General features: G+C 34.5%; 1 protein-coding gene and 1 pseudogene across 3 annotated transcripts in view; both read left to right on the forward strand.

Annotated features, from left to right (window-relative positions):
• The window catches only part of NUBPL (nucleotide binding protein like), a 288,220-nt gene that overhangs the window by 121,165 nt on the left and 139,853 nt on the right, over positions 1-27,202 (forward strand). For all 3 annotated transcript variants that reach the window (XM_023521149.1, XM_023521150.1, XM_011376409.2), the window contains 3 exons: positions 5,623-5,708; positions 23,045-23,165; positions 26,478-26,560. In XM_023521149.1, coding sequence (XP_023376917.1) covers positions 5,623-5,708; positions 23,045-23,165; positions 26,478-26,560 — 290 coding nt within the window. The remainder of the gene's footprint in view (positions 1-5,622; positions 5,709-23,044; positions 23,166-26,477; positions 26,561-27,202) is intronic.
• LOC111730021 lies at positions 26,702-26,820 on the forward strand (annotated as a pseudogene).

Genomic DNA, 27,202 nt, shown 5'->3' on the forward strand with positions numbered 1-27,202 from the left:
ATCTTAAAGTTCAATGAATGGTTTTAATGGCCAATGAGAGTCAGATTCATATTAAAAACTACTTTTAAACCCATTAAACATTTATATGTAGAAAAAGTACAAGTTCCACAATCTATCATTTAAAAATGTTTGCACTTGGTCATAGATGTTAGAAATTTTATCAGAACCTGAAGTATAGCTCTGAATAATGTCTTCGCATCTTAAGTATGACAATATTTGGAAATGGAGCAGAGTTTTTTCATAAAAAGTCTCAGCTGTTATTTTCTGAAATATACCTGGTTAAATAAAGTTAGGGTAACCAGGGAGTAGCAGTTCTCTTCTCTGGAGTTTATATTAGAGAAAGAATGTGTATAAAAAGGAATGTGCTACATTATTAAACAAATAGCTTTTGGTGGTGGCTCACTGTGAGCATAGGCAGGCTGAGTTATATGTGCATCTGATAGATTTTGAAATGCAAAATATTAAATCTGAGAGTTCAACATGAACAGACGGAAGAACGAAAAAGCTTTCTGAGTTATAGAGACATACATGTATAACGAGTAGGCTCCCCAAGGTGTTTACCAATCAGCATAAAGATGGATTTAAGACTGGAAAGAAGCGAATATTGGTTCTAGCTCAAGCTCTTTAAACTCTATGAAATCCTTACTTGTTCCCAGTGGTTCCTTAGTGAAAGGCAGTCTGGATAGCCCCCATTAATTCATTGTTAACATCAATAAGGCAAGGTGATTGGAAGCATATTACCTGTTGACTCCATTATTGAAGAGCCGATCTTTGTCCCTAAACAGCGGGTATGCATCTAGATTCCTTTGACAAACTTAAATTCTTATATTTCTAAAATGCACACACTCTGTCTTACCAGTGGCTTTGAAATACTGTGGTTTCCACTAATTATTGTGTTCTACATTCTTTTCAGTAGTAATTGACATAATTTTCTATAACAAAATTCATTTCCGAAGTAAGTAAAATAATGATCTTTAATAAAACATATACCCTTTGTGACTAGGTCAGTTCTCTATTGGAATGGAGCATGGACTCAGGAGAGAATTATTTATAGTTCCTGTTGAAAGATTGTCTGTGCGTACATTTGAGGTGAATTTACCATTTTAATAATGCTTTACTTAATCTGATACTAATATCAATGGGCATTCCTTATACAGCAAATAATGTTTATAATTCAGGAAGTTTGGGGTTATAGAGGAGAAAGACAGGGAAGAGCTAAAAATACCAAAGCCAATCTTTTTTATAGTTAATAATTGTATATTTGGTATTATTTATGTTAAGCTAATGGAAGTTGAATGATTTTCTTTTGCTGCAAGTATCTTTAAATTAAAAAAAGGAGAATCAACAGCACTAAATATTAGAGTACTGTGAACATTAAGACTAGCAGTTAATTTGTTCTTTTAAGTCTTAGTCGACTTTACAGTGATGTGCTCGAACTGTAAGGCATAGAATTGCTTGTGCAGGTATAATTACAAGCGGTTTTTGTTGGACATGTTTATTAGGTTCCAACGTTGAAGTTCTCAGTCAGGCATGGGAATTAGATACAATTTATGCCCTGGAGACTTAGAGTAGCGTAGTCGAATAGTTCCACACTGGTGTAATTATGCTCAGCCTAACATCTGGAATAATCAGTTTTACATGTTTAACTACTCTGAACTCTGACCCAAATCCAGATATGCAGTTATAAATAGATTTTCCTCTTAATAGTCAAGAGAATTAGCAATTAAGACAATACTCTAGATAATTATTTTTTTAGGATGTTTACATATTTGTCAGAATCTGCCAGAAAATTAACCTTTTATAGTAAATCTCAGCTAATAAAAAGCCTTTAAAAAGATTACAACTTGGGAAATAGCATTTAAGCAATATTATGTGAAATTTTTAAACTTAGACATTTACCATAGAAAAGAGAAAATTTATCTTGAGATAGGTGTTTTATGATACTGTGCTTTTACTCCCAGAAAATAATTCAATTTATTGCAAACTAAACATTCTCTTTGTTGCTACTGACGTTCCTGATGGTCAGTAGAGGGAGCACAAGTTTTCCAACAAGCCCTCCATCACAAAACTGAAGTGATATCATCAGTGATGACAAGAAGGGGAAAAATCTAGGCTGATTCATATTGGTTCATGTTCCATAAGCCTCGAGGAAAAATTAAAATTAATAGGAAGCCAAGCACCACAAAGATAAAATATATTTGGAGACCATATTTTAAGTTGAGATATATCAATAAGAAAAAAAATGGATATAATTCCTTTAAAATTAAAAAATCTGGGTTGTAATTCACAGACTGATTAATCATTAAACTTAATTTCACTGAAGGTTTTATTTGTTTTTTATTTGACTTTTTTCCTTATCATAAATTCTAAAAGTTACTAAAGGGCTGTCTGGAATGGTTACTTATATGATGTTCTGAAATTTGGTACAGCAAAAGAGATTGTAATGATTTATGTGTGTTTTTGTATTCTTTAAGAAAAGCTAGAAATATTTTTTTTCTCAGAACAGTGTCCTAAAGACTGATTGTGTTGTGATTAAGGACTTAGGCTTAGTTAAAAACATATATTTCAGCAAAAAACTAAAAAATAAAAATCTTTTATAAATGTGGCTGGTAGTTACAATGGAGTAGTTTACATGTTTTGTAAGCATTTGATGGGACGTGGAAGATGACTGTTATCTTTGTCAGAAAGTTATTATTAATTGATGTGTGAATGGTGCTATATAGATTACTCTAAAGAAACTCAGATGGCATGGGTGCTTTTTTGTGCTATTCTGTTAGAATTAAGTACTGCAGAGAAAACCAAGTCACTTTAATTCCTCTCTCTAGGATCTTATAGATATCAAAATAATGTCACTGAACGTTTTTATAACACTTCTACATTTTTTTAAATAATGAAACAGCTCTTTAAATAAGACCAATGAAAATAGGTTCATTATTTGGAGGAATTAATTGAGATATATTGAGATTTAGTGAGCTGTTCATGGTTACATCTTACATTAGTATAGTCAACAAAACTGGAACCCAGAGCTCTTAACTCCTAGTTGAAGGAGTTACCAACCAAGAATTCATACAGCAATCTGAAAATACAAGAAAATTGTTTAAATCACCAATCCTTTATTAAGTGCCTATTTTGTGCGATACATTGTGCAATTACTTTTGTTTGATTAAAAAAAAATGAGAAAAATTCTAACTGCCCATGAAACTACATTTTGTAGTGATGATTCGAATAGCAGAGAAATGGTATTTAAAACAATACAGTGCTTATATCATATGAAAGCTAAAGGTACTTTTTAGGACTAATGCCATAGAAAACCCTGTATGTACTAGTATATAGTTAAGAGAATTTGGAGGAAATAGCTAAGGGGGTTTCCTTTACATGTGAAGAGAATGGCTCTGAGATTGAGAGGCCATAAGTATTGGAGGAGGTAGCATTTCACATTCCCTTAAACAGGTTTACTGAGGCACTCAGGTTGAACAGGGGTGGTTTGGGAAAATGTTAAGAGGTAATGCTAAATCATATAATCAGAGAGCTAGTTGAGACCTCAGAGACTCTCTAGTCCTTGCATTAATTTTACAGCTAAGGAAACAGACCTAGAATGCTTCTGAGTTATTTGCCCAAGGATAGTCACACAGCTAGATAGGGACAGAACTGGAATTAGATTCCTTCCAAATGCCTGGATATGACAAAAACAGTGAAATTGATTGGTAATAGAATCCAGAACGTAGAGAATTAGGGAATTATAGTAGATTTGATTATAATTTTTGCAGAGATGTGATTTCCATCAATCTTTAAAAGATGGGAAAGAGAAGTTGGACTAGTTTTTGATTTCTTGGGCGGAATAAATAAAAATAGAAGATATAGTGATCCATGGAACAGTTTGAAAAGTAGGATGAGCTCCTGATGGCAATATGAAAATGATCTTCCCAGCAACTTGTAAGACACTTTGTTAATAAAAATAATAAAGATAACAATGATGCTATTATTAACAACAACAACTACCATTTATTGAATGTTTGCCATGTGTCTAAGCATCATACACATTAGTTCATTTAATTATTTCACCCTGCGACCTAAGTGTTATTATGCCATTTTGTAGTTAAAGAAACTGAATCTTAGATTAAGTTATTAACCTAGTCACACAGGTAGTTGGCTATGGAATAAAAATTTGAATTCTGATTCTGTTTGAATTCCAAAGCTAGTGTTTCCCTAACTTGAATAATGAATAGACCCTCCTTCTAAAGGAAAAATAATCTGCCCTGTACTTCATATTGACTTATTTTTGTTATAAGACTACTTAACTAGGTATAAACATACATTCTTTAATAACTTTCATATAATTTTTAAAAACTTAAAAAATTACAAATTAAATACAAATAAAACAAAATCAATAAAATGCAAATTAATGATATTAATATGGAAGATGAAGTTTTTGCTGAAATGAAAATACTAGTTGCAAGATGAATTTGTAGCTATTGCACATTTGTTTTGAGTTCGGCATGGCTGTATTGCCACATGCTTTGTGCTGACTTGGTTCTGCTGCTGCTTTTCTCTATTTTGACTTTTTCAAAATATCCTTTCAGACAGTGTAGTATCATTTGATCTTCATTCAGTATATTCAGTTATTTAGGGTTAGTTCTACCTCTGTTTTCATTAGCTATGACAGAGTACTGCCACTTGGTACCAATTTGATGGTTTGGGTCTCTCAAATGTCATTGGCAGTATGTATTTAGTTATAAGATGATAGCTATCCAGGTGATTTAGAATATGTTTATGTTAATTATTTTTCAGGTTGTCATCTAGAAGAAACCACAAAATTTAAGAAATTCACAGGCTCTGCAAATCATAACCAGGCTTCTAGGGTTTCCCCTTAACGAAAAAATTGCACTGCACTTTCTCTCAAAACACTGTATCATAGAACCATCTGATTTCTGCGCTAGTGCAGACTCAGGAAAGCCTCCTTCTTCACCTATTTTCAGTGCTGCCTTAGTTCATTTTGCATCTGAAGTTCTGCCATGGTGCCTAGTTTTGCCCCTACCAAACTATTCTTCACAGTGTGTCCCATACTAATGAGTTTTCTATAATACAAACCTTGAGGACCGAGTTTAGGAGTCACTTCTTTCTGGAAACTTTCCCCTATTGCTTCTCCTTATCTCCTGCTTCCTCACCTTCCCCATTCTCACCCCCAGACTGAACTACTTATCTTTTTCTTTATTCTTCCCTGTAGCTCCATAACACTTTAGGAGTACTTCTATTATAGTGCTTAGCTCATTGTGTTGTAATCCTAAATTTTTTTGTCTTCCCAAGTAGTCTCTCAGCTTCTTGAAAGTAAGGCCTGCTTGTGCATCTTCCAACTGGTATGTTATCTGAATGGGAAGGAGATTCTGATGATATAGTTGTGATCTTGAATCATTGGTCAGTCAGTTGTAATTTTAGAAGTGAGGATTCAGAAATAGGAAAGAAAGCAAAGTAGACATTCATGTATGTAAAATTTATACAAATTACCTAAGTAGTTAATGTAGTAGACTCTTTTAGTATGTAAGTAACATAATTTTGGAAATAATCTTTCCATAAAGAATTAAATGGTAGCATCATTTTTCTGTCCTTTTGTTTTCTCTTGAGTAGGTGCTGTGATCGTCTCCACGCCCCAGGACATTGCATTGATGGATGCACACAAGGGTGCTGAGATGTTTCGAAAAGTCCATGTGCCTGTAAGCATTTATGCTTCACTGTTGCAAAAATATGAGACACTTTTAACTGAAAAAGCAAGTCATTGAGAAATACAATCCAAGTTTTGATTTGGTTCTGTGCAGAAATCTGTACGAAAGCCCTGTTTCATCTTTATGCTTACTTTAACAACACATATGAATGCAAACATGTATACATGTTATATTAAACACGAAGAATTCCAAAATATTCTTCGGGTATGAGTTTTCTGAACAAGTAGTACCTCTCTCAAATATTTGCAGCTTTTACTGACCTCTCCCTCCTCCAAAAGAAAAAAAAACAATGAGTATTTTAGGAAATTATTTAGGTAGATAGACTTGAATAGGTCGCCAGAGGGGAAGAATAGGTGGAAAATATGACTTTTCCACTACAATTTAACTTCTGTCTCCCACAATTTAACTCATTTGTAGCTCACCATCTTCTAGAAAGTATCTACGGATTTTTTGTACAATATAGCAAAATAGAACAAATTAAAAATATAATAAAAATAACACAAAGGACAATTAAAATCAAATAGAGTCAGAAGTGAAATCTGTAAACAAATTGCATGTCATTAAGGGACTTAAATACATGCTTGAAGTATGCCATTAATTTTCTAGCAGCCATGGGGAAAGAAACATAGTCCTATTACAAAGCCATTAGATTTTGAGAATCCCTTAGATTCTCAAAAAAAGAAAACCCTGTATATATAAACATACTCTTGTCACTTTCTTTGCCATAAATAGAGATTCTTCCTCCTAGTATGCCTCAGCAAAAGCAAGTGGACTTGTGCAAGTGGACAGCTGGGAACAAACATTTCAGTACAAAGCCAATGTGATGTTTCCATCCATCTGGCTCTCTAGTGGCCTTACTAAATTCAGGGATAGATTTTAGAGCTTATAGAGCAGAACTTTTAATTTTTAATTTTTATTTATTTATTTTATTTTTTAATTAAGTTTATTGGGGTAACATTGGTTAATACAATTATATAATTTTCAGGTGTACATTATAATTTGACATCTATATATCGTATTGTGTAATTACCATCCAAAGTCCAGTTTTCTTCAGCTACCATATATTTGATCCCCTTTATCCACTTCACTCTCCCCCTACCTTCCCTATTTTTGACCCCGTTTACCCCATCTACCTCTCCCCTCCTTCCCCACCCCCTACCCTCTGGTAACCACTAGTCTATTGTCCATGTCCCTGAGTCTCTGTTTGTTTGTCCTGTTCATTTGTTGCTTTTAGGCTTATATCCCACATATAAGTGATATCATGTGATTTTCAACTTTTTCTGTCTGGCTTATTTTGCTTAGCATGATTATCTCGAGGTCCTTCCAGGTTGTCGCAAATAGCAGTATTTCATCTCTTCTTATGGCTGAGTAATATTCCATTGTATATATGTACCACAGCTTCTTTAGCCAATCATCTATCGTAGGGCACTTCGGTTGCTTCCATGTCCTGGCCACTGTGAATAATGCTGCTGTGAACATTGGTGTGCAAATATCTTTATAGATATGAATTTTTAAGTCTTTGTGGTAAATACCCAGTAGAGGGATTGCTGGATCATACGGTAGATCAATTCTTAGTTTTTTGAGGAACCTCCATACTGTTTTCCATAGCGGCTGTACCAATTTAGAGCAGAGCTTTTAGACTTCAGCCCATGGATTAACTTTAGGGGTCATGATTCTTTCTCCCTTATCCCTAAATTGTATGTTCACTTTGTGTTTGTTTGGTATGGAGAGAATTCATAACTCTCATTAAATTCTTCAATGAGACTATGACATGGCATAAAATCCAGTGATGTATTAGAATGAGTTGGACTCTTAGCGAAGTTTTCATAAATATTTCTCTCTCAGAAGAGCTTCTGAAAAGTACAAATTAGTGGAGTAGTGGAGTTGAGATGGTCTTCGCTTGCCAGTTAGTGCACAGCTGTATGCATTAACAAGCCATGGAGCTCTGGATTAGATCAGCATGCTCTTATGAAAACTGAGGAGCCTGCTGGGGATAATACCTTTATGTTTACCTTCCAGACGATCTGAGGGTGTTCTCACTAACAGAGGTAAAATTGTGTTTTAGGGACAGCTTTTATATGTAGATAAATAAGTGATAAAACCCCCAACGTGTTCTATGTTGTGAATGGTAGGTTGGAAAAATTGTAAGGCAATGGTAACCAAATGCCTGCCTTGGAGGGAAAACTGTCTCAATTAAGCATTTAGTTTGAACAATGTGACTTGCTATTATGCTCTCCAAGATAAAGATACAAGTAATGCCTACCTAGATAATTAAATAAGATTACTTATGTCAGATTTTAAAACATAAATCAGCGAAAAGTTAGGGTATTATCTACCAAAAATTATTAGAACAAGTAATCCATAATCCTATCTGGAAGAAATTAGATAATAAGACCAATGGTGTGTTACTGCCACTTCAAGGTCAGGATAACAGCCTTCATTCTTTAAGATAAGAGTGGAGGCATATGTCCAGCTCACTCAAAAGCATCAAGAAATCCCTGAGGGAAAAATTTTCAAAACAGCAGAAGCAAGAGCTTTTTGTTTTCCAACCCTCTCCATAAATTATCATCATGTATATAACAAAAGACGATTTTAACTGATGCTGTAACTAGAGGCAACTATGGCCATGGGGCAGATCCTGTATGCACTTTGCTAGTTGGGGGTCTAATGACCATAGCTGCCAAATTCAGCATATATGCCTTTCAGTCTTCGTGTTATTTTCACTTACGTGCAGCATTTGACACTTACTACTCTATAAGTAAAGAGGCAAACAATTTCATAATTGTTCTGACAGAGTCTTTGGTAGACTGTAGTACAGAGGGTGAGAGAGAGAACCCTTATGGAACATAACAATGGGGAAGAGAGATGGATGGTCACTAAGTCCACGTTAGGCTAGTGCTCAGTAAGTGCCACTGAAGGATAAAAAGTTGAGGATATTAGCAAGGAAATATCCTGAGTAAGTATTCCGAGGGAAGGATCTTGGGCTGCATGAGGCTCACAGGCCTAGTGTAGGGTTAGTTAGGGACTGAAAGAGCTGTTTGTCATCAGAAATTTGATGTTTGCAGAATTAGAGCAGTCCTGGTCATGACAAAGGTTCATGTGGTTATCATGGATGTGTGGGGCTGAAGTAGAGATGAAAGTCATTGGAAATGCATAATCCCTCCAAGTTGGCTTTTTTGGCATTGTCCTGTGTCTTTATTGTACAGCTCTTTTCCACTCCTATGTTTTAATTATTTGCCTATAAATAGCAAACACTTTTAAAGAGGGTAGAATGTCTTAATTCTCTCTTAAACCTGTAGAACAAGCTCAGTAATCATTGCAAGTGAGAGTGAAAACTTTCCAGCAATGAGCTCTGTAAGCAGTTGGACAACCACAGCGCAGCCACGGTTGTAGAGGGAATCCCAGCTATGTGTGGAATGTGGACTTGATGACCTCACATCCTTCTGACACTTAAAGAGCCTTGGAGTCTAAGTAACGGTAAAACATTTGAAATTAGAAAGTGTTCTATAAATGCAAAGGAGAAATGTTATGCTTTGTTTATACCACTTTATTCCATTTTTTTCCCCTAGTTTTTAGTTTTGCTCTCTATTTTTTCCCCTTTTGAAATGCATTAGTTACCATGGAAACAATGGTGTCATTGGAATTCACTGGTATGGGCAGGATTTAGTTATGTCTACAAGAACAGTCTGAAGTTAATTTAAATGGCTTCTTAAAACGCAAGGCTCAGATGGGGGAAGGAGAAGAGATGAACTATTAAATTATCTGTTCTTGGCCTTAATGACATTAGCTCTGCCAAATCCTTGATTATCTCAGTATTTGTAGCTATACTATAAAAAAAAAATAAAAAATTTCAACCTAACACATTTTTAATGGCGAGTACCTTATGTGTTGTGTCATTCTCACCCATTTTTGTTGCCTTCTTTTGCGAGGGAGGCCCAGGCACCTCAATTTGGAGCCCTTTCCCTACCATTTGAACTTATAGAGTCAGGGGGATTTCACTATGCAGCCTTTCCTTCTTAGGTAATCTCTTTCTGAGCTTCTGAAAAGTATATTAAAGCATATTTCCTCTCTTATGCCATCTGTATGTAAGGGATCACTTAGTTAATTTTAATTAAAGAAATAGCTAGTTATTCTACAAATACATATTTACTGATACTGAGTGCCTTCTTTAAGCAAAGAACTATAATAAGCTTCACTGGTGATTAAAAAAAAAAGGGGATGAAGCTTTTTTCTTCAAGTACCTTATCATCCTGTAGACTCTATCCTTAACTCTATTGTGGTGGAGAGGCCCTATACCACATGAGAATACTTTCTTCTCTGGGCTATCAAAGAGGGCTTTCATGGAAGAGCTATGATTTTTTTTAATGTCCTTTTGCACATGCTGGTCCCTTGCCTGATAAGCCACTGTTAGTTTCAGAACTCATACTCATTTTTCAAATCCCTGCTCAGGCATTACTTCCTCTAGGAAGCTTTTTCCAAACTGTCAGAAAAGGTTAATAATTCTTTCTCTAACTGCTTGAACATATATCTAGTTTGATTTATCCCACTACAGGTTTACCTGTCAGTCTCCACAGAAGAATGTGAGTTCCTGGAGAACAAGAAAACATGCCTTAAATATCTTTAAATTCTCAGTTACCTGGCCTATGGCAGGCATATGATAAATTCCTATACTGACATTTGACCTGGAGACACTGTCATCCATAATCTGCTATTTTATTTATCCCCAGGTCCCAGACTGCTTTGCCTTGCATTCTTTCTGCCACAGCCAAATTGATTGTCTCCCACTTCTTTGAGATTTCCATGTGATTTCTCTCCTCACACCCCTTGCCATTCTGAGAAACATTTACCTTCTCGTTTTACCTAGTAACTCCTTTTTATCCTTTGGTGCTTAGATTAAATGGCTTTTTCTCTGGGAGGCTTGCTCTGACTCTGTTAACTAGGTTAGGTCATTCTAGTATATGATCCAATAATACTCTAGTTCCCCCTTTGTAACCAATTTTCACATTCGTCAGTTCTTTCACATTTATCGTGCCATACTGTAAGCTCTGTGAGAGCAGAGATTGCAAACTTCCCTCTGTGCCTAGAATATATAGCTATTCACTAAATGTATAGTGAATGAATGAGTGGAGTAGAATTTTCATAGGCAGATCAAAGAATGGGGGAGGTACAGAATTCAGTCTGAAAAGAATCCGGAAATTGCACACTGTATTCAGGGTTATTCCGTTTGTCTGTAGTTGTAATATGTTTGGGTGTGTTTGTGCCAAGCCTAGGTTTGGTCGAACTTTTAAACAGTGGGCTAAGGAATTTAGACTTTATTCTTGAGATTTTTAGAGGAGTCTATAAAGAATGCTGGATAGGAAATAGACAAAATTAGAATGGTGCTTTGAAAGGATTTAATCTAGTGGGGATGAATAGAAAGGATTGGAGACAGGAGAGTGTGGAGGCAGTAAGGAAGCATTTGCAATGGTCAAAGTTATTCCTACTGCTGGTATGACCCACCATAAGTCATGAAATCAATATAGTAAGAGATATAACCAAAGTTTTAAACAATATCAGGTAAATTGCTCTTAAGAAAAGAAACTTATTTCATAAAGATTTGGTCTCAGTTACAAACACATATATGTGTATGTTTATTTGGATCAATATGTAAAATATTTATTTTATCATAAAATGGTTTTAATTGAAAAAACACTTGTGTAGGTTATAGACAGTAAGGGTCTGATCTAGAATAATAGCAATGAACATGGAAAGGGAAATAAATGTAATTTTCGTTTCAAAGGAAGGATTGACTGGCTTAGCAATTGATTACATAGGGTAGAGTGGTTAGGAAAAAAGGCAAAAATCAAAGGGATTTTGAGAGTTATGTTGCCCTTAATAAATCTTCCAGGAGGTAGTTGTTTTGCTTAGGACAACAGTGAACTAGAAATTAGAGGTTGGATTTCCAGTTACAAATCCCTGCCCTTTTTCTCTGAGGGTTGTGATTTAAAACTGTTTGGCAAGGAAGAGACTGGTAGAGAAAATGATTTGCTGTTGGTCTTTTTAGTTCTATTCACATCATATGATGTATGTGACCATCTCTTCTCACAGAACCAAATTTATAATTTATCTGTATATTTGTGGCCTCTTACACAAAGATGTTTTTTTAACACTTAAAGAGCTGTATTCTTTAAGTATATACCTCTTTTATGGTTGTAAATTAAATAACTTCATTATAATTTTTTACTTTACTATATTATAATTTTTAGGCAATAGGGTATTGCTTACGCAGGCATTTTTACATAATAGTAAAGAGGGGTAAGCTTAGGAGTCTGACTGCTCCTAAGAGTTCAAATCCCAGATCTGTCACTTTGTAGTTGTATGACCTGAACAAGTTACTTAATCTATGCCTAAGTGCTCTCATGCACAATATGGGAACTATAGAAGTATTTCCCTCAGAATTGAGGTGAGAAATAAGTGAGACAATGCATGTAAAGGGCTTAATACAGTGTTTGGCACAATCTAAACACTCAATGTCAATATAATGTCATAATGTTACTTATTATAATTACTTTTAGAGTATTATCATGAAGCAGATAAATTTATAAGTCACAGGTTTTATGTATTTGGTCTAGGTATTTTGACTAGTTCTTTTATTTGCTAATAAGAATTTTAATGAGAAATTTTTAAAAGTTTAGATGAATATTGTCTTTGAGATTTCTTTATTCCTTAAGTATATTAGTTGAACCTGAACTTTTTCCTTCATATAGATTTATTAAGTTGCTAAAGTTATTTAAAGTCTAAAATTTTGCATTATTTAAAATTATTATTTAATGTAGGCTAATTGTTGTTATAAATGCACCTCAAAATATATAGTGATGCAAATGCAATAGAAGTTTACTTCTTGCTCACGTACTAGTACCAGAAGATGAGTAGGTGAGCAGGGTGGTCTTCTTCCATAAAGTCATTTAGGCTATTGGAGCCTCTGCCATTTTTAAACATAACTTCTATGGTCACCTTTGTGGCCATCCTCATTTGAGTCAGGCAGAACAGAAAGATAACACAGAGGCATGTACATGGGAGAATTTTATGGACCAGACCTGATTATGGTACACATACTTCTACTCACATTCCATTAAACTCAGTCACATGATTATACATCACATTTTTCAAGGAGCCCAAGAAATGTAGGTTAGCTATGTGCCAAGGAAGATGAGACCATGGATTTTGGTGAATAGCTAGCTGTCCATTGCTACAGTTGACCTGGCAGCAAATATATTAAAGCCTAATGCAGATCACTGAACTTATTTTTTTTCCTTATAAATAATTCTGAAAATTCTGTAACTATTTTATCTTTGCAAATAGTTACTTACTTTATAAAAGAGTGAGAGAAATTTTGCTTTTCCTGTGATTTACTTTTCCTGCTGGTTAAAAACAACAACAAAATCCATCTATAGTCTTGAATATTTTAGCACTTATTTATAAGGGCTAATGATTATATTATTGTCTAAGAAAAATTAGGTGATCTTAGAATGTAAAATAGATTATTCTTATCAATGTTTTCTTTCCATTTTTCATTGGTTTTCATTTTTATCACCAAAGACCCTACAAGTTGGGTCAGAATTCTGAGGATCAGAATTGTGGTTTATTATTTTTCTGGCAGAATAACCATTTATGGCAGTAGGTTATCTATTTGGACCAGGAGTTCCACACCTTCACCCTTGAATGCCTTTACAACTCATGTGTTCAATAATATCTGTTTTGGAGCTTTCTCAGCATCTAATTTGTCTATCAACCCCCCCAAATCCTATCTTATTTAATATCTCAAGCCTACCTGCCTTAAAAAATAATTTAGAAATAGATAATCTTATGTGAAAATAGAGGCAGGTGGCACATTTGTTCTCTGCCTTTGATCCTTGAATATAGTTTTTCTTCTGATCATCAGATAGTCTTACTTGACTCTGGGAAATCCAATATTTTTGATGTGTTTAAAGAATCTTTTTTTAAAAAAAAATTATTTATTTAAATTAGTTTTGAGTATACAGTACATTGGTTAGACATCTGTATAGTTCATAAAACGATCCCCGCAATTGCTCCCTCCCTATCCTGGCCCTCCACTTAGCCATCATATTAATGCTAACTGCATTCCCTCTGCCATGCTCCGCATCCTCGTGACCAACTACCAACTACTAATTTGTACTTCTTTAACCTAAAGAATCTTTCATTATTGGCTTTGAAGGCCTTACAAAACACTGAATTTCTTCTAGGAACACATATTAACTAATTTGCACATGACATATCACATGTGGCTTACTTCTTCACAATTGGATAATCTTTCCATTTTTAAAAAATGGCTTTTCTTCAGTGATAACCTTTATAAGACTGGGTACGTAGCATTCTTCATCTCAGCCATAATTACATCTCAGAGATTGAAGATGTATGCTCATTTCTGTCTTTCCCCAGAATCTCTCAGAAGTTTATGTATGCTTTTAACTAGAATGCAGTTCTGTTTGATTTACATGAATTAAACTTACCTAACCCTGTTACTCTGTGAGGTAGATAACATTATTTTCCCCATTTTGCAGATGGGGGAACTATAATACAGAGAGATTAAGTAACTCACATAAGGCTATACATCTGTTTAGTGGGCCACTGAGATCCTGTCGTAAGTAGTCTGCTTTCCAGAGCTCACATTCTTAATTGCTATTTCTTTGGATTATCCAGAATTGAGGTTTAGTAATGTGGACATCGTGGAATATCACAGGGTCAGAGATTCCAGGGAACAAGAGGAGTCTCCATTAAATTTGATTACCACTTGGGGTTCTGATTGTCTAGGTGGGCAAGTGAAGACAGGAAACTGGTGGACTGAAAAAGGAGGACAAGCCATAGGTTCTGTTGATAGTCGAGAGGTATAATGAGGTATAATGAGGTATAATGAGGGTGTTATGGGGAAGGGGAGTTCCATGACCAGGAAAAGGGAATGAAATCTTAGGCTCGACTGCATCGGTGACTGGTGAAGATGGTGCAGATCAGGTCTTCCCTTATAACTGTGTTCTTAAATCATCCCACTAAACTGTACGGTCTCATCAGTTGTTTCAGGCCACCTAGTTCCATGAACAAAATCCTCTAGTCCATTTTCTTGTCGTCTTGTTTGGTGACTTCCACATACAAACTAATGACCTAACTGGTTTGAATTTTGGCTTCGTTATTTACTAACTTTGTGACCTTGAGCAAATAATTTAGCTTCAGTGTTTGTGACCTGTCTCATAGTTCAGTGTGGCAGTTAAATGAGATTACGTATATATAATACTTAGCATAGACCTTAGTATGTGGTGCTGTGAAGGATAGCTCTGAATGTCATTGTTATAGTGGTAGACTGTAGAGATCATTATAAACCTTCATTTTAGAATTCAAGGCATAGAGAAGTTGAGTTACGCCTCATGGACCCAGAGCTAGTCAGTTGGTTCCTGAAAGGAGCATGAGTGCAGGCCTTTCTGTTCATTGTTCTTTCCAGGCCAGACTACTTCCAAAAGAAAAGAGAAGAGCACTCATCTCACTTTTTAAAATTGTAGAATCTGTATACATGCTTCAAGGAGTATAATACCAATAACTGGTTCAAGGCTAAGAGGAACCAAAAAGCACTTATGAATTTAATCTGTTTCAGTTATTATTCATTGTCTATTTAATAGAGAGTTTTTCCTCCTCATTTTTTTCTTAAATCATAACTTTTAATCCTTGTGACAGGTTCCATCCAGCAAGAATTTAACCTGATCGTAACCTTGAGAAATTGGATTATATAGTGGCCTCAAAATCTTGCTTATTACTTACCTGAATCTGGGTTTAAAATGCCAAGAAGAAATTAAAATTGGGGCCTTTGAGCCTACTTAATTCAGTATGTTTAGATACAAAAAGCCAATATTTCAGAGCAATGTTGATATTTCAAGAGTCAATTTTTAAAAAGTTAATAAAAGAAGTACTCTTCTGAGCCAATGATGGATTCAAATAACCTACAAATAACATATGAAAGGTTTGTGGTGGCTGCTGTTAGGCAGGCACGTAAGTAAAAAGAAAAAAGAATCTTATACTTTGTTGAGACATAAGAAAATGACTGAGCATGCTTACAGCTGCAACTCGATGGTATTATGTAAATTAAGCTATGGCAAAGCATCCATTTACTAATGTTTCTGCTATCATAGGATACACAATATAGGATACACAAGAAACACAAACAGCTTAACAGCATATAAAGTATTCATAGGATATAAGGCTTTTTGGAGGGTGGGGGTGGGAGATTGTCATGTGGACATGAATTCTTTATTTAAGAGAATAATTATTTTATGAACAACATAGTAGTATGGATCTTCTCATGTTCCTTCTTATTATATTAGCTGCCTCTGTCTAAAACTCATTGATCATAGAGGACTACTCTTAAATGAAATAGGGCAATGTTTTCTAATCTTTTTCATACTCAGGGCTCCCTTTAAAATTTTCTTCCAACTGACTCCATGTTTTGAAAAAGTTGTCTACCACATAGTCTGCATACCTTCATTAATAAGTAATTTTTCTCATTTTTAATTAAGTATGTGTGTATATGTATGTGTTTGACTGTTGTATGAGCTTCTGAACAGAAGGAGATAACCCACAGGTGTTATATTCAGTTGATGTATATAAAGCAAAGAAACTTGACAGTTTATCTGTCTTGTATAGTCTTGAAGGTAATTGTTTCATTTCTGTTCATTTTTTAAAAAAAATTCATAAATCACAGACCCTGAAAAATGTTTTTGTGCATCGTAAGACCTTAAAACAACATTAGGTAGGAGAACCTCCAAAGTTCTATAGTCAGAGGTAAATTGTCTACAGCAGCACTGTACAATAGAAATATAAAGGTAAAGTTATTTTTAATAATATACTTACCTCAGTATATACAAAATACTGTAATTTCAACATGAAATCAATATAAAAATTGAGAGTCAACCAACAAAGGAATTGTATTTAAAAAATACTAGGAGTTCTTAAAATTCAATAAGAAAAAAACACATAATAGAAAAAATAGACAAGAGACCTAAACAGACACTGTACAGAGGAGAATATGCAAATGACCGATAAACATTAATAATCAAGTCAATGCAATTTAAAACCACAGTGCAAAGGAGATCTGGCACAGAGTCAAGAAGAATGAAGACAAATTCGAATGCACCTGCACCTCTGCAACTTTCTTTCACCACCTCTAACCAAAGGAAACCTTTAGAGTATAATGCCTAAGGCTTCACTTCTACCTCCCAGATCTTATTCCACTATACTTTTGGTAAACTTTAAACAGGAGCCATGTAGTTCTCAAGATAAACAAACTTGGCACTTGAACAATCCAATACAATGAGATATGACAACAAACTCATCATATTTACTAAAATGAAAGAAGACTGATTAGGTATCAAGTGTTGGTGAAACTGTAGCACAACTAGAATTCTCATACATTGCTGGTAGGAGTGTAAATTGGTAGAACTTCATTGGAAAACTGGCATTTTTACAGAAGTTGAAAATGTATAAGCTAATACCCAGCAAAAAAATGACATGTATAAAAATATTCATAGAAGCATGATTTATAATAGCCAACACCTGGAGACAACAGTGATCCAGCAAGAGAATGAATAATTGTGATAGAGTCACCGTAGAATCTCAATGAAAATAAACTACAGATATGCATGGGTTAGCTAGATGAATTGGATGATTACATTTACATCAGGTTCAAAACCAGACAAAATTAATTTATGGTGTTAGAATTCAGTTAGCTAGTTTATACTTTTGGGAACATGTTTTGAAGAGTATACAAGGAGACTTCTAGGGTGCTGGCAATGTTTTATTTCTTAATAGCATCATGGTGACATGGGTATACTTTATGATAAATCCATTCAGTCATACATTTATAATTTGTATACTTTTTTATGCGTATTCATGGTACACTTCTGTGAAAAGGCTTAAAAAGTTTAAAGAATAACTCATAGATGTAAAAAAAATTATGGAGATATTTTACATTCTTTTACTTGCTCTAAGTCTTTGATATCCAATGTATATTTCATACTTACAGCACATCTCAATTCAGACTAGCTACATTTCAAGTGCTCAGTGGCCATGTGTGACAAGTGGATACCTTACTAGATATTGCAAGTCTAGAACTCCACTATTTCAGAGCTTCTCTGGGGTTAGACTTTTATTTCAGGCCTTTTCTTGGAGTGTCAGGTGGAAAGAATAGGGGATTATTCCTCCCAAGGACCTGATCTTAATTTTACTGCTACTTCTCTGGTTCTACAGAATATTTTCTATTTAAAACAAATGATTGTTTTTGTGTGCAGGTTCATAAGATGCACATCGTTTGGTTATCTGTTCTTATTGCTTTTTTGGCCATTCTTGAGATGACCATCTTTTTAAAAAAGTGAATGTCTTATTGAAGTATGGTATACACAAAAGGGCATGAAATGTAAGTGTATCGTCCAATGAATTTTTACTAAGTGAATAGACCCATTATTTGTATTCAAGAAACAGAACATTACCAGTACGCCAGAAGCTCCTGCCTTATGCCACCTCCCAGTCACTACTCCCAAAGTAGAACTCAAATTATAACACCAAAGATTAGTTTTGCCTGTTTGTGAACTTTATATAAATGGAATAATAAGTATATAATTTTGTGTGGCTTATTTTTCTTAAAATTATATTTGCGAGATTCACTCATTGTTGATTGTAGCTATAGTTCTTTCATTCTTACTACCGTATAGCATTTCATTATGTAAATATACCACAATTTATTTGTTCATTTTACTGTTGATGGACATTCGGGTAGTTTTCCATTAGGGAATAATTAGTGCTGTTATGAACACATTTGTACATGTCTTTCAATGAATGTTATATTCACATTTCTGTTAATATATAACTGAGAGTGGAATTACCGTTCCAGAATATAAACATATATAAATTTAGGTAGATAACTACCAAAGAGTTTTTCCAAAATCGTTGTACCGGCCTACACTTACTTAACTGAAAATATGAGTGTAGTTGTTCTGTGTCCTTACCAACATTTGGTATTTTTTGTTTGTTGTTTTAATAACATTCATTTATTCTAATCAGGACTTAAGCATAAATACATGGTATCTCATTATGGTTCTAATTTGCATTTCTCTGATGATAAATGAAGATAACACTTTTTCTCATGTTTGTTGGTCTTTGGATATAATCTTTTATGGAGTTTCTGTTAAGTCTCTTGCTCATTTCTCTATTGTAGTATCTGATTTTTTCCTTATTGACTTATAAGAGTTCTTTACATATCCCTGATAAAAGTCCTTTGTCATACATGTGTGTTATAGATACCATCTCCTGCTCTATATCATTTCATTCTCTTAATTACGTCTTCTGATTAAATTATTCATTTTAATGCAGTCCAGTTTAAAAAAATTTTTTTCATTTATGTTTATTTAGTGCTTTGTTGTGTTCTGCTAGAAAAGAATTTGCCTGCCTCCAAGGTTATAAGTATAGTCTCCTGTTTTCTTCTGAAAGTGTTATTATTTTACCTTTCTCATTTAACTCTATAATACATCTGGAATTAATTTTTGTGTATGGGGGGTTAAGATTTTTTATTTTCCATACAGATAACCAATTAACATGCAGTGCTATGTCATCTCCATAGTAAATCAGTGACTTTCGTTGTGAGTCTGCCCTGGGCTCTCTGTTCTGTTCCATTACAACTTTTCTTTTCTTTTCTTGTTTTCTAAGCAAATTAATATACGTGTGGGAAGTCTTAAGATGAGAGAATTCTGGTTAATGGAATTAGTTTATTCAAGATAATCATAGAAACAACCAAAACGACCTTCGATAGATTATTGGATAAAGATGTGCTACATGTATAAAATGGAAATTACTGAGCCATAAGAAAAGATGAAATACTACTATTTGCAACAACATGGATGGATCTTGAGATTATCATGCTAAGCAAAATAAGATAGAAAAGGTTGATAAATGTGTGAGTTCATTCATATGTGGGATATAAAACCAAAAGCAACAAACGAACAAGACAAACAAACAGAGACTCATAGACACAGACAATAGTTTAATGGTTCCCAGATGGAAAGGGGGAGAAGAGGAGGGAAAGGAGGTCAAATATATGGTGATGGAAGGAGATTTAACTTTGAGTGATAAACACATAATGCAGTATACATGTGAGGTATGATTGAATTGGACACTTGAAACCTATATAATTTTATTAGTCAATGTCACCCCCAATAAATTTTTTTTAAAAAGATAATGTAGTGTGCAGTATTAGGGCATTTTTCTTTAAACTAGAAGTTACATATTATCAGTAATAGAACCAAGCTTAGTTGTCAAAACCTCTGAATTCAAACATAGAGGATTATCTTTAAATTTTTTGATTATACATCCTTATCAGGAAATGATGTTTGAGCATATATTTATTTATTAATAAATTACATATAGTATCTGTAGTATACATATATAACTGCATCCGCATGTTGTTTTGATTAAAACACACACACAAAATTGAATTTAAAAAGGAAATCACAAAACAGAAATCAAAATTTCAGTATTTTTTTCCTACACCCCTGTTTTAGCCAAGATGGGCTGGGTTATGTGTGTATGCTAACAATCTTCAAATTTCAGTAGCTTAAAACAACAGTAGTTTTTTTCCCTCGTGCTATATAGTTTGGCTTCAACACTCCTCGGCGCTGTTCTTACTCTGCACTTTTGGAGCAGCACTTTCGAAAGCTTGCTGATCACAGGGACAAAGGGAAAGATAATGGGGAATTGGCACTTAAAGCTTCTGCCGAGATGTGACACATGTTCCTTCTGCTCACATTTCATTGTCCCAACAAATTACATGTCCTCACCTAACCTTGTGCAGAGAAGAAAAACTCTAACCTTGTGCCCAGGAGAAGAACTGGAATATTTTAGACAGCATTAAAAATTATCACCTCTGAAATGACTGATTTCAGAGAATACAGCCCTGGATTTGTATTTGTCTAAGAAAATAAACACACAAAGACAAGTCATTTTAGTTTTTCTAGTCCATGTTTTTAAAAGCCTACAGTCTGAGAAATGAGTCTAGCAGAACTACAGGCATAGTGGTCTCTCTTGCTAAAAACCTTCAGTGGCTTCAGTGGCTTCACTTTGCACTCATGTAACCCAGACACCTAACATGGCCTACAAGCCCTACCTCATGTCGTGCCAGTCACACCATACCTCAACCATACTGCTCTTTCATTTCCTGGAAGAAGACATGTGTTCCCTACTTCTGTCTTGAGTGTTTTTTAGATCAAATATTTCTTCACGAAGTCCTCTGTGACTCCCAGGGTAGATAGAGTCTTCTCTTTTCTGTGCTCTCATACTTTGTTGCTTTGCTTTTAGAGAAGCTGTTTCAGTTTTTAAAGTAGATTGTTTCACTATTATTTGTTCAATCTGTTTTTCCAATTAGCATGCGAGCTCTAAGAGGGCAAGGATCAGGTCTGCTTTGCTCACCACTGTCTATGGCTGCTTCTGTTTAGCGCAGTTACTGGCATATAATAGGAGCTCATTAAATATCAAGTTTGGTTATAGATTTATGTTTGTGACATTTACGTAGTATCTATAGAGAACATGTCTTAGATATATATATATAGTCCTTAGAGAGTTGTTCACACAAACTACAAATGCATTGTTGCTCTGTGCCTCTGTGTCTTGGGCAGTCTAAGAAGTTCCAGAGTAGGAATGCTTTTCCCATTGCCTCTGGATTGGAATATACCCTCACCTAAATTTTCATGTTTTTAAAGTGTTTTTCCTTTTTCCATTTCTCGAGTGATTTTTTTTTTAAGTTGAAAGCCCTACAGTCAGGGGATATATCACATTTAACATAAATGGCAGTAAAACTGTCCAAGCAATGAGTTTATTATATAGACCTAGTGAATAAACAAGCTGTGTGATATTAAGCTGTGTTTTCTTTTAGCTTCTGGAGATGATACTGAATTATCAAAACACACTGATTTATTTTTTGTGATATACTTTGCATCAGCAAAAGGGCATGTATTAGATGCTTGGAAAATGCTTAACTACATATTTATGTCCCTCACTGTTTACCTTCATTTAAATGTGTTGTGTGAAACTTTTTCTGTTTCCTTTTTCAGGAAGAATAACAAGTTTGATCGCCTTCTTGTTTATATGTTTCATTGTGGGCAGTTAGTGCTGTTCTTCATGCAAAATGCAAATATCCTAATAAAGATGTCTTTTATAATTGATAATCTTATAGATGGAATCAATAGGATGATACAGACATTATCTGTAAGCCTTTGATAGAAGAGAATTACTGCTTCCCATCAATAAGAAGTGGGATTAAAAAGAGCACGAATGAGGATTATATTTGCAGAGCCTACTTATTCAATAAATGTTTATGAAGTATCTATTTTGTGCTGGAAGCTGTGCTCAGAAGGAGATGGATACTTTATACAAGGCTTTAAATTTTTGTTTCAAAAGGTAGCATTCTGATAAGAACTGAGTTTTAGTCTTTCACTAACTATTTCAGTTTTCTCATCTATAGAATGGGGATGATAAAATACCCATCTCTTAAAGTTCCTGTGAGGAATAAATAAGATGGTGCATTTAAAGCACTTATCCCAGTACCTGGCATATAATAAGCACTCATTACATGTTAGCCGTTATTTACTATGAGGCTTTGTCCACAGTCAGCCTCTTAGCTATTTTCCTGTGTTTCTTCTGCTTATTTTTTCCATATTGCCATCAGAGCTAAATTCCCGAAACACATATCTGATTGTGTAACATTACCTCTTTAATACCAGTTTTAAAAACCTTTTGTGGTTTTTTGTTGTCTCAAGAAAAAAGTCTCAGTTACATGGATGACATTTAGCACCTTACCATCTGACCCTGACTTTCCTTACCAAACCAGCTTTTGCCTTAATCCCCGCTTGGTTGCAGTCCAAATAGGCCACACACATTATTTTTCATTTCCTTGGCTTGTGCTCTTCTCTCTGTCTAGAATTCCTGCTGTAGGCGTCAACCCCTCTTCTCATCCTCAACCTCAAGAAATAGTTCTCTATAGGCACCTCAGAGATTCCTCTTATTCTTCCCAGACAGAATTTTTTAATCCCTTTTATTTATATTTCATTAGTATTTATCACATTAAAGTCAATTAAATTACATGTGTCTTGCTCCTCCACTAGCTTGTGAATTCCTTGAGAACAGATACCATAACTTATTTGTCATTGTATCACTGGAACCTACTATGTACACGATAAAAACTTGTTGAAATATGGATTGAGATTCGGTTTAATTTTGTTTTGATTGCAGTGTTTTTATTATTCTAGGTTCTGGGCCTTGTCCAAAATATGAGTGTTTTCCAGTGTCCAAAATGTAAACACAAAACTCATATTTTTGGTGCTGATGGTGCAAGGAGACTAGCACGGACCCTTGATCTTGATGTTCTAGGTAAGACCAAAGAATATTCTTTTGCAGAGGAAGTGGCAGAAGGGAAAGTGGAGATAAGGCATGGTAATGAAGAGTGTCTTGGAAAATGATAAATTGCTTTTGGCTATGTTTTTTATGTTAAGTTAGTAAAGCGCAGTTTTATGTGCTAACTTTTCTTTAGCTTTTTATCATACTTCATTAGTGGAAGTCTTTAAATAGGAAGTTCTGCCAATTTTGGTAACTTCTGCTATTGATAAAAAACTTTCTATAACTTGAATTTAAGAAGAGAGTTTTGTAGTCTGAGTACTGTAATTTGAAGCCCATATTTAAGTAATGGTCATCAGTTTGTTTGCTAAGTTGGGAACACATCTCTCAGTATAAACAGTATATATGGAAATACCTGTTCAGTGTGTTGTAGCAGCCTTTGGAAGTGTCCATTCTTAGTGTATATGAAAAAAATGCCTCCCTTATCAGTTCTGAATTTATCAGTCTTGTTCTAGAAGGACAATATTTTCTGTATACTGTAATCTTTTTATATGTGTCTGCCATGTCTATATAGCACAGAACCTGAAATTTACATTGTATGTATCTACTGTTCATGTTATTGAATTGAAGGATTAATTAGTGTTATAAGGAGAAATAAAATCATGTGTTAAGTGAGCAAAACACAGAATTTGGATAAAACATGATTTTAAAACAATCCACAAGCAACTTAATGTACTTTTTAGGAAACACGTTTTGATATTCTACTTATGAATGAGTTTCTGTTCTAGGGAAGGCAAATGTTAAATGTTGAATAAGGGAACCATAGAGTGAATTATTAGTTTTAAGTAGTTTACAATTAAGATCCCCTAGAGATCAAGGAATTTCAAAACATTCTCTATTATAGTTACATTTCTAAAAGTTGATGTTAGATGTATTATTGTTATTATGCGTTTGTACTATAGCAACCACCACAGTGCCAGGTGAATACTAATGATATATTTTGATACATTGCTATAATTATAGTCAGTAATTATATTCTGCAACTGTTTTTCATTTAACTAACCTAGAAAGTTCAATTTCCTAAATCTGCATAATAACATAACAGATTAACATTCACTTATATTATAAAGTAAATGTGTAATTATAATGGCATTATTGAATTATGCTGACAATATTATAATTCCCTAATTTATAAATGGGTAGGATTTTGTAAGTCAGTTATTAAGAATTTGAAATATATCTCCTAGAGAAACAATGTCACATAGGGAAGTTACTTTTTAACCAACAGATCACAAAAGTATAGTTAACCTAAAAATGTATCAGCAACACTGATTACTAATCACAAACACTGAATAGTGCTATAGACTGCTGTATCTAACAGTGTTGTGGAAAATAATTTAGAGCTCCAACTCAAGGCACATCTCTTCCTTTTAATGCAGTCCTGGGGGCCCAGAGGAATCTCCCATGAACTGGAGCAGGGGCTCCGATAATGAAAAGGTTGGAATTGGAAATGAGGAACTGAAATAAGGGAAAGATCTCTCAGAGCTATGGCCTCCTGACTGGTTGAAGCCCCCAGGAACCCTTACTTGTCTTTTACTGACCTTCTAGCTCCCTCTTAATTTAGTTCCTCCATTGGGCTGTGTTTTAAATGGTTATTTGGTAAAATGGCTCTTGAGAACTTTATATTTACCTACAAGGACAGTTTATGCATAGTAATTAAGGTCTCAGATCATCTCACAGAAACCCCTTGAATTTACGTCTCTGAAATATGCCCTGCTTCCTTCAGACCTAACCCATCAAAGGTACTTTTCAAGGCCTGGCTGCTCCCCATCCACTTTCTATACCTTTACTCCTTTTTATCCTTCTCAGTATACAACTGTTAGCCCATTACTGCTCTCACTATGCCACTTATTTTCTAACAAGGTTTTTCCTTCTTGGTCTACTCGTCTATGCCTATAGGTAAGACTGTGTCTCTAGAGGACAGAATTGATGGAGATAGGTGGCTATATAACGGAGATTGTCTTACTTTTTTTTCTTCCATTACTGCAGCAGAAATGAAAGCATTCAGGATTCCTTACTATAATGGCAGTTCATAAATGAAGAGAAAAAGCTCTGTGGGTTTCTAGGTATTTTCTATAACATGTGTATTCCCCTGCCTGCCCCATTATAGACTTCTACAGTTTTAAGTTGATCTATAGAATAGACATCAAATTTACTGAAAAGCTAATCTTTAAATGGTTACTGAAATATTCATGTATTTTTGTCATTTGGCTATTGAACATTTAAGAAAGACTTAAAGAGTTGGTTAAGATTTTAAAATTTGCTGACAAGACAAGCATGAAATAGCTGTTCCCCAAGTATCTCATAATACAAATTGTAGTAGGTTTTAAATTTTGTAACATATACTTCTTCTTCATTATTTACATTGCCTGGCATGGTGCTGAATGACTTATTTATATAAAACACACACATACACACATTTCAATAACCATTGCATGGATTTGGAGTGGTTCTAAGAATGCTGACTACCATGACAAGTCAACTCTTCTGCTTAAGATTCCATTTACGATGTTTTAAATCTCAGCCTTTTGAAAGGCTTCATTTGTGATGGTTTGGTGGAAAGAGTCAATTGGATGATGAATCAGAGCATTTTTCGCATAAGTTCTACTACCTAATAGTAACATATCATCAGGAAAGACATACATCCTCCCAGACCTCAAGTGTGTATACGGAGGTTCTTATTATACACTTTCTGAGATTTCATCAAGCTCACAAGTGATATATAATGCTATATAGATTAATACATAATAAAAGAAAAATAATTCTATCTGATAAAGAGGCAGAGAGTAGAGATAAAGGCCTGGCCTACTTTTCAAGAGTTCTCTTAGCTTACTTATCAGCCAACATCAGGAAGGTTATTTTGTTGTACTTTTTTAAAACTTCTTTGCTTCCCCATCTTTTCCTCTTCAGTTTTCTATTATGTGGTATATAATGTATCTATATCAGGTATTACAGGTAAAGATAATTTACAGATGTCTTCCAAGCCATTTCTTGCTGGAAGATTTCCAGTAAAAAAATAAATCAGAGGCCTCATTCCTTGATTGTCTGCCACATAACTTCCATATATTCATATCCAATCATTGTACTACCCTCAAATGCAATATTTTGTCCTTAGTTTTCATTTGAAATTACTTTTTCAGAGATTTAACAGTTTTAAATCTCATAAATTCAAGTTGATTTGAGTTGATTTTGTTTAGATTATGTTTCTTTTTGAAGTTCAAACAATGGAATTCCAAATGCCAATATGATCTTTTGTAGTACTGACAGATATCTGTTGGGCTCTTTCAGGAGACATTCCTTTACATCTTGATATAAGGGAAGCTTCAGATACAGGCCAGCCAATTGTGTTTTCACAGCCTGGAAGTGATGAGGTAAGTTATATTTTTAAATATGTATTTTAATTTCTTTTTACAGGATACATACTTTTTGATGTATAGAAAGTTGAGACAATCAAGTTTATTTGCAATGCACATATTAAACAAAGATTGGTTAATGTATCTAAAGAATCTTTAGACTATGGCCATGCTATGCTGAACAAGCCCGATCCCATCTGATCTCGGAAGCTAAGCAGGGTTGGGCCTGGTTAGTACTTGAGTGGAAGACCACCCAGGAAGACCAGGTGCTGTAGGCATAAAAAATAAAAAATAAGGGATTGTAAGCTGACAAGGTCCTTGCAATCTGTAAGGTCAACCAAGGGTTGTCTCAAAAAAAAAAAAGCATCTTTAAGTTACTATTTTATATGGTAGGCATACCAGTGTTAGCTCTGAATTATCAACTGAACAATTTCAGTGACAAAGAATCATCACCTAACCAATTTTCTCATGAAGAACATGAACAATGAAAGTTTGTAGAGTTCTTGTCTTGCTGGCTATCAATGTCCAACTGCCCGAGGTTGTTATATTTCAAGTGTCTGAAGTTCCGCTGATTATTGGGAGAAGGAAACCTAATTTTAAAAACGTTAAATTGGATATAGGGAAACTATATACCATTAGAGATGTGCTTTTCATTGCTTT

This window comes from Pteropus vampyrus, unplaced genomic scaffold (assembly GCF_000151845.1).
Source record: "Pteropus vampyrus isolate Shadow unplaced genomic scaffold, Pvam_2.0 Scaffold297, whole genome shotgun sequence".
NCBI classification, from domain to species: domain Eukaryota; kingdom Metazoa; phylum Chordata; class Mammalia; order Chiroptera; family Pteropodidae; genus Pteropus; species Pteropus vampyrus.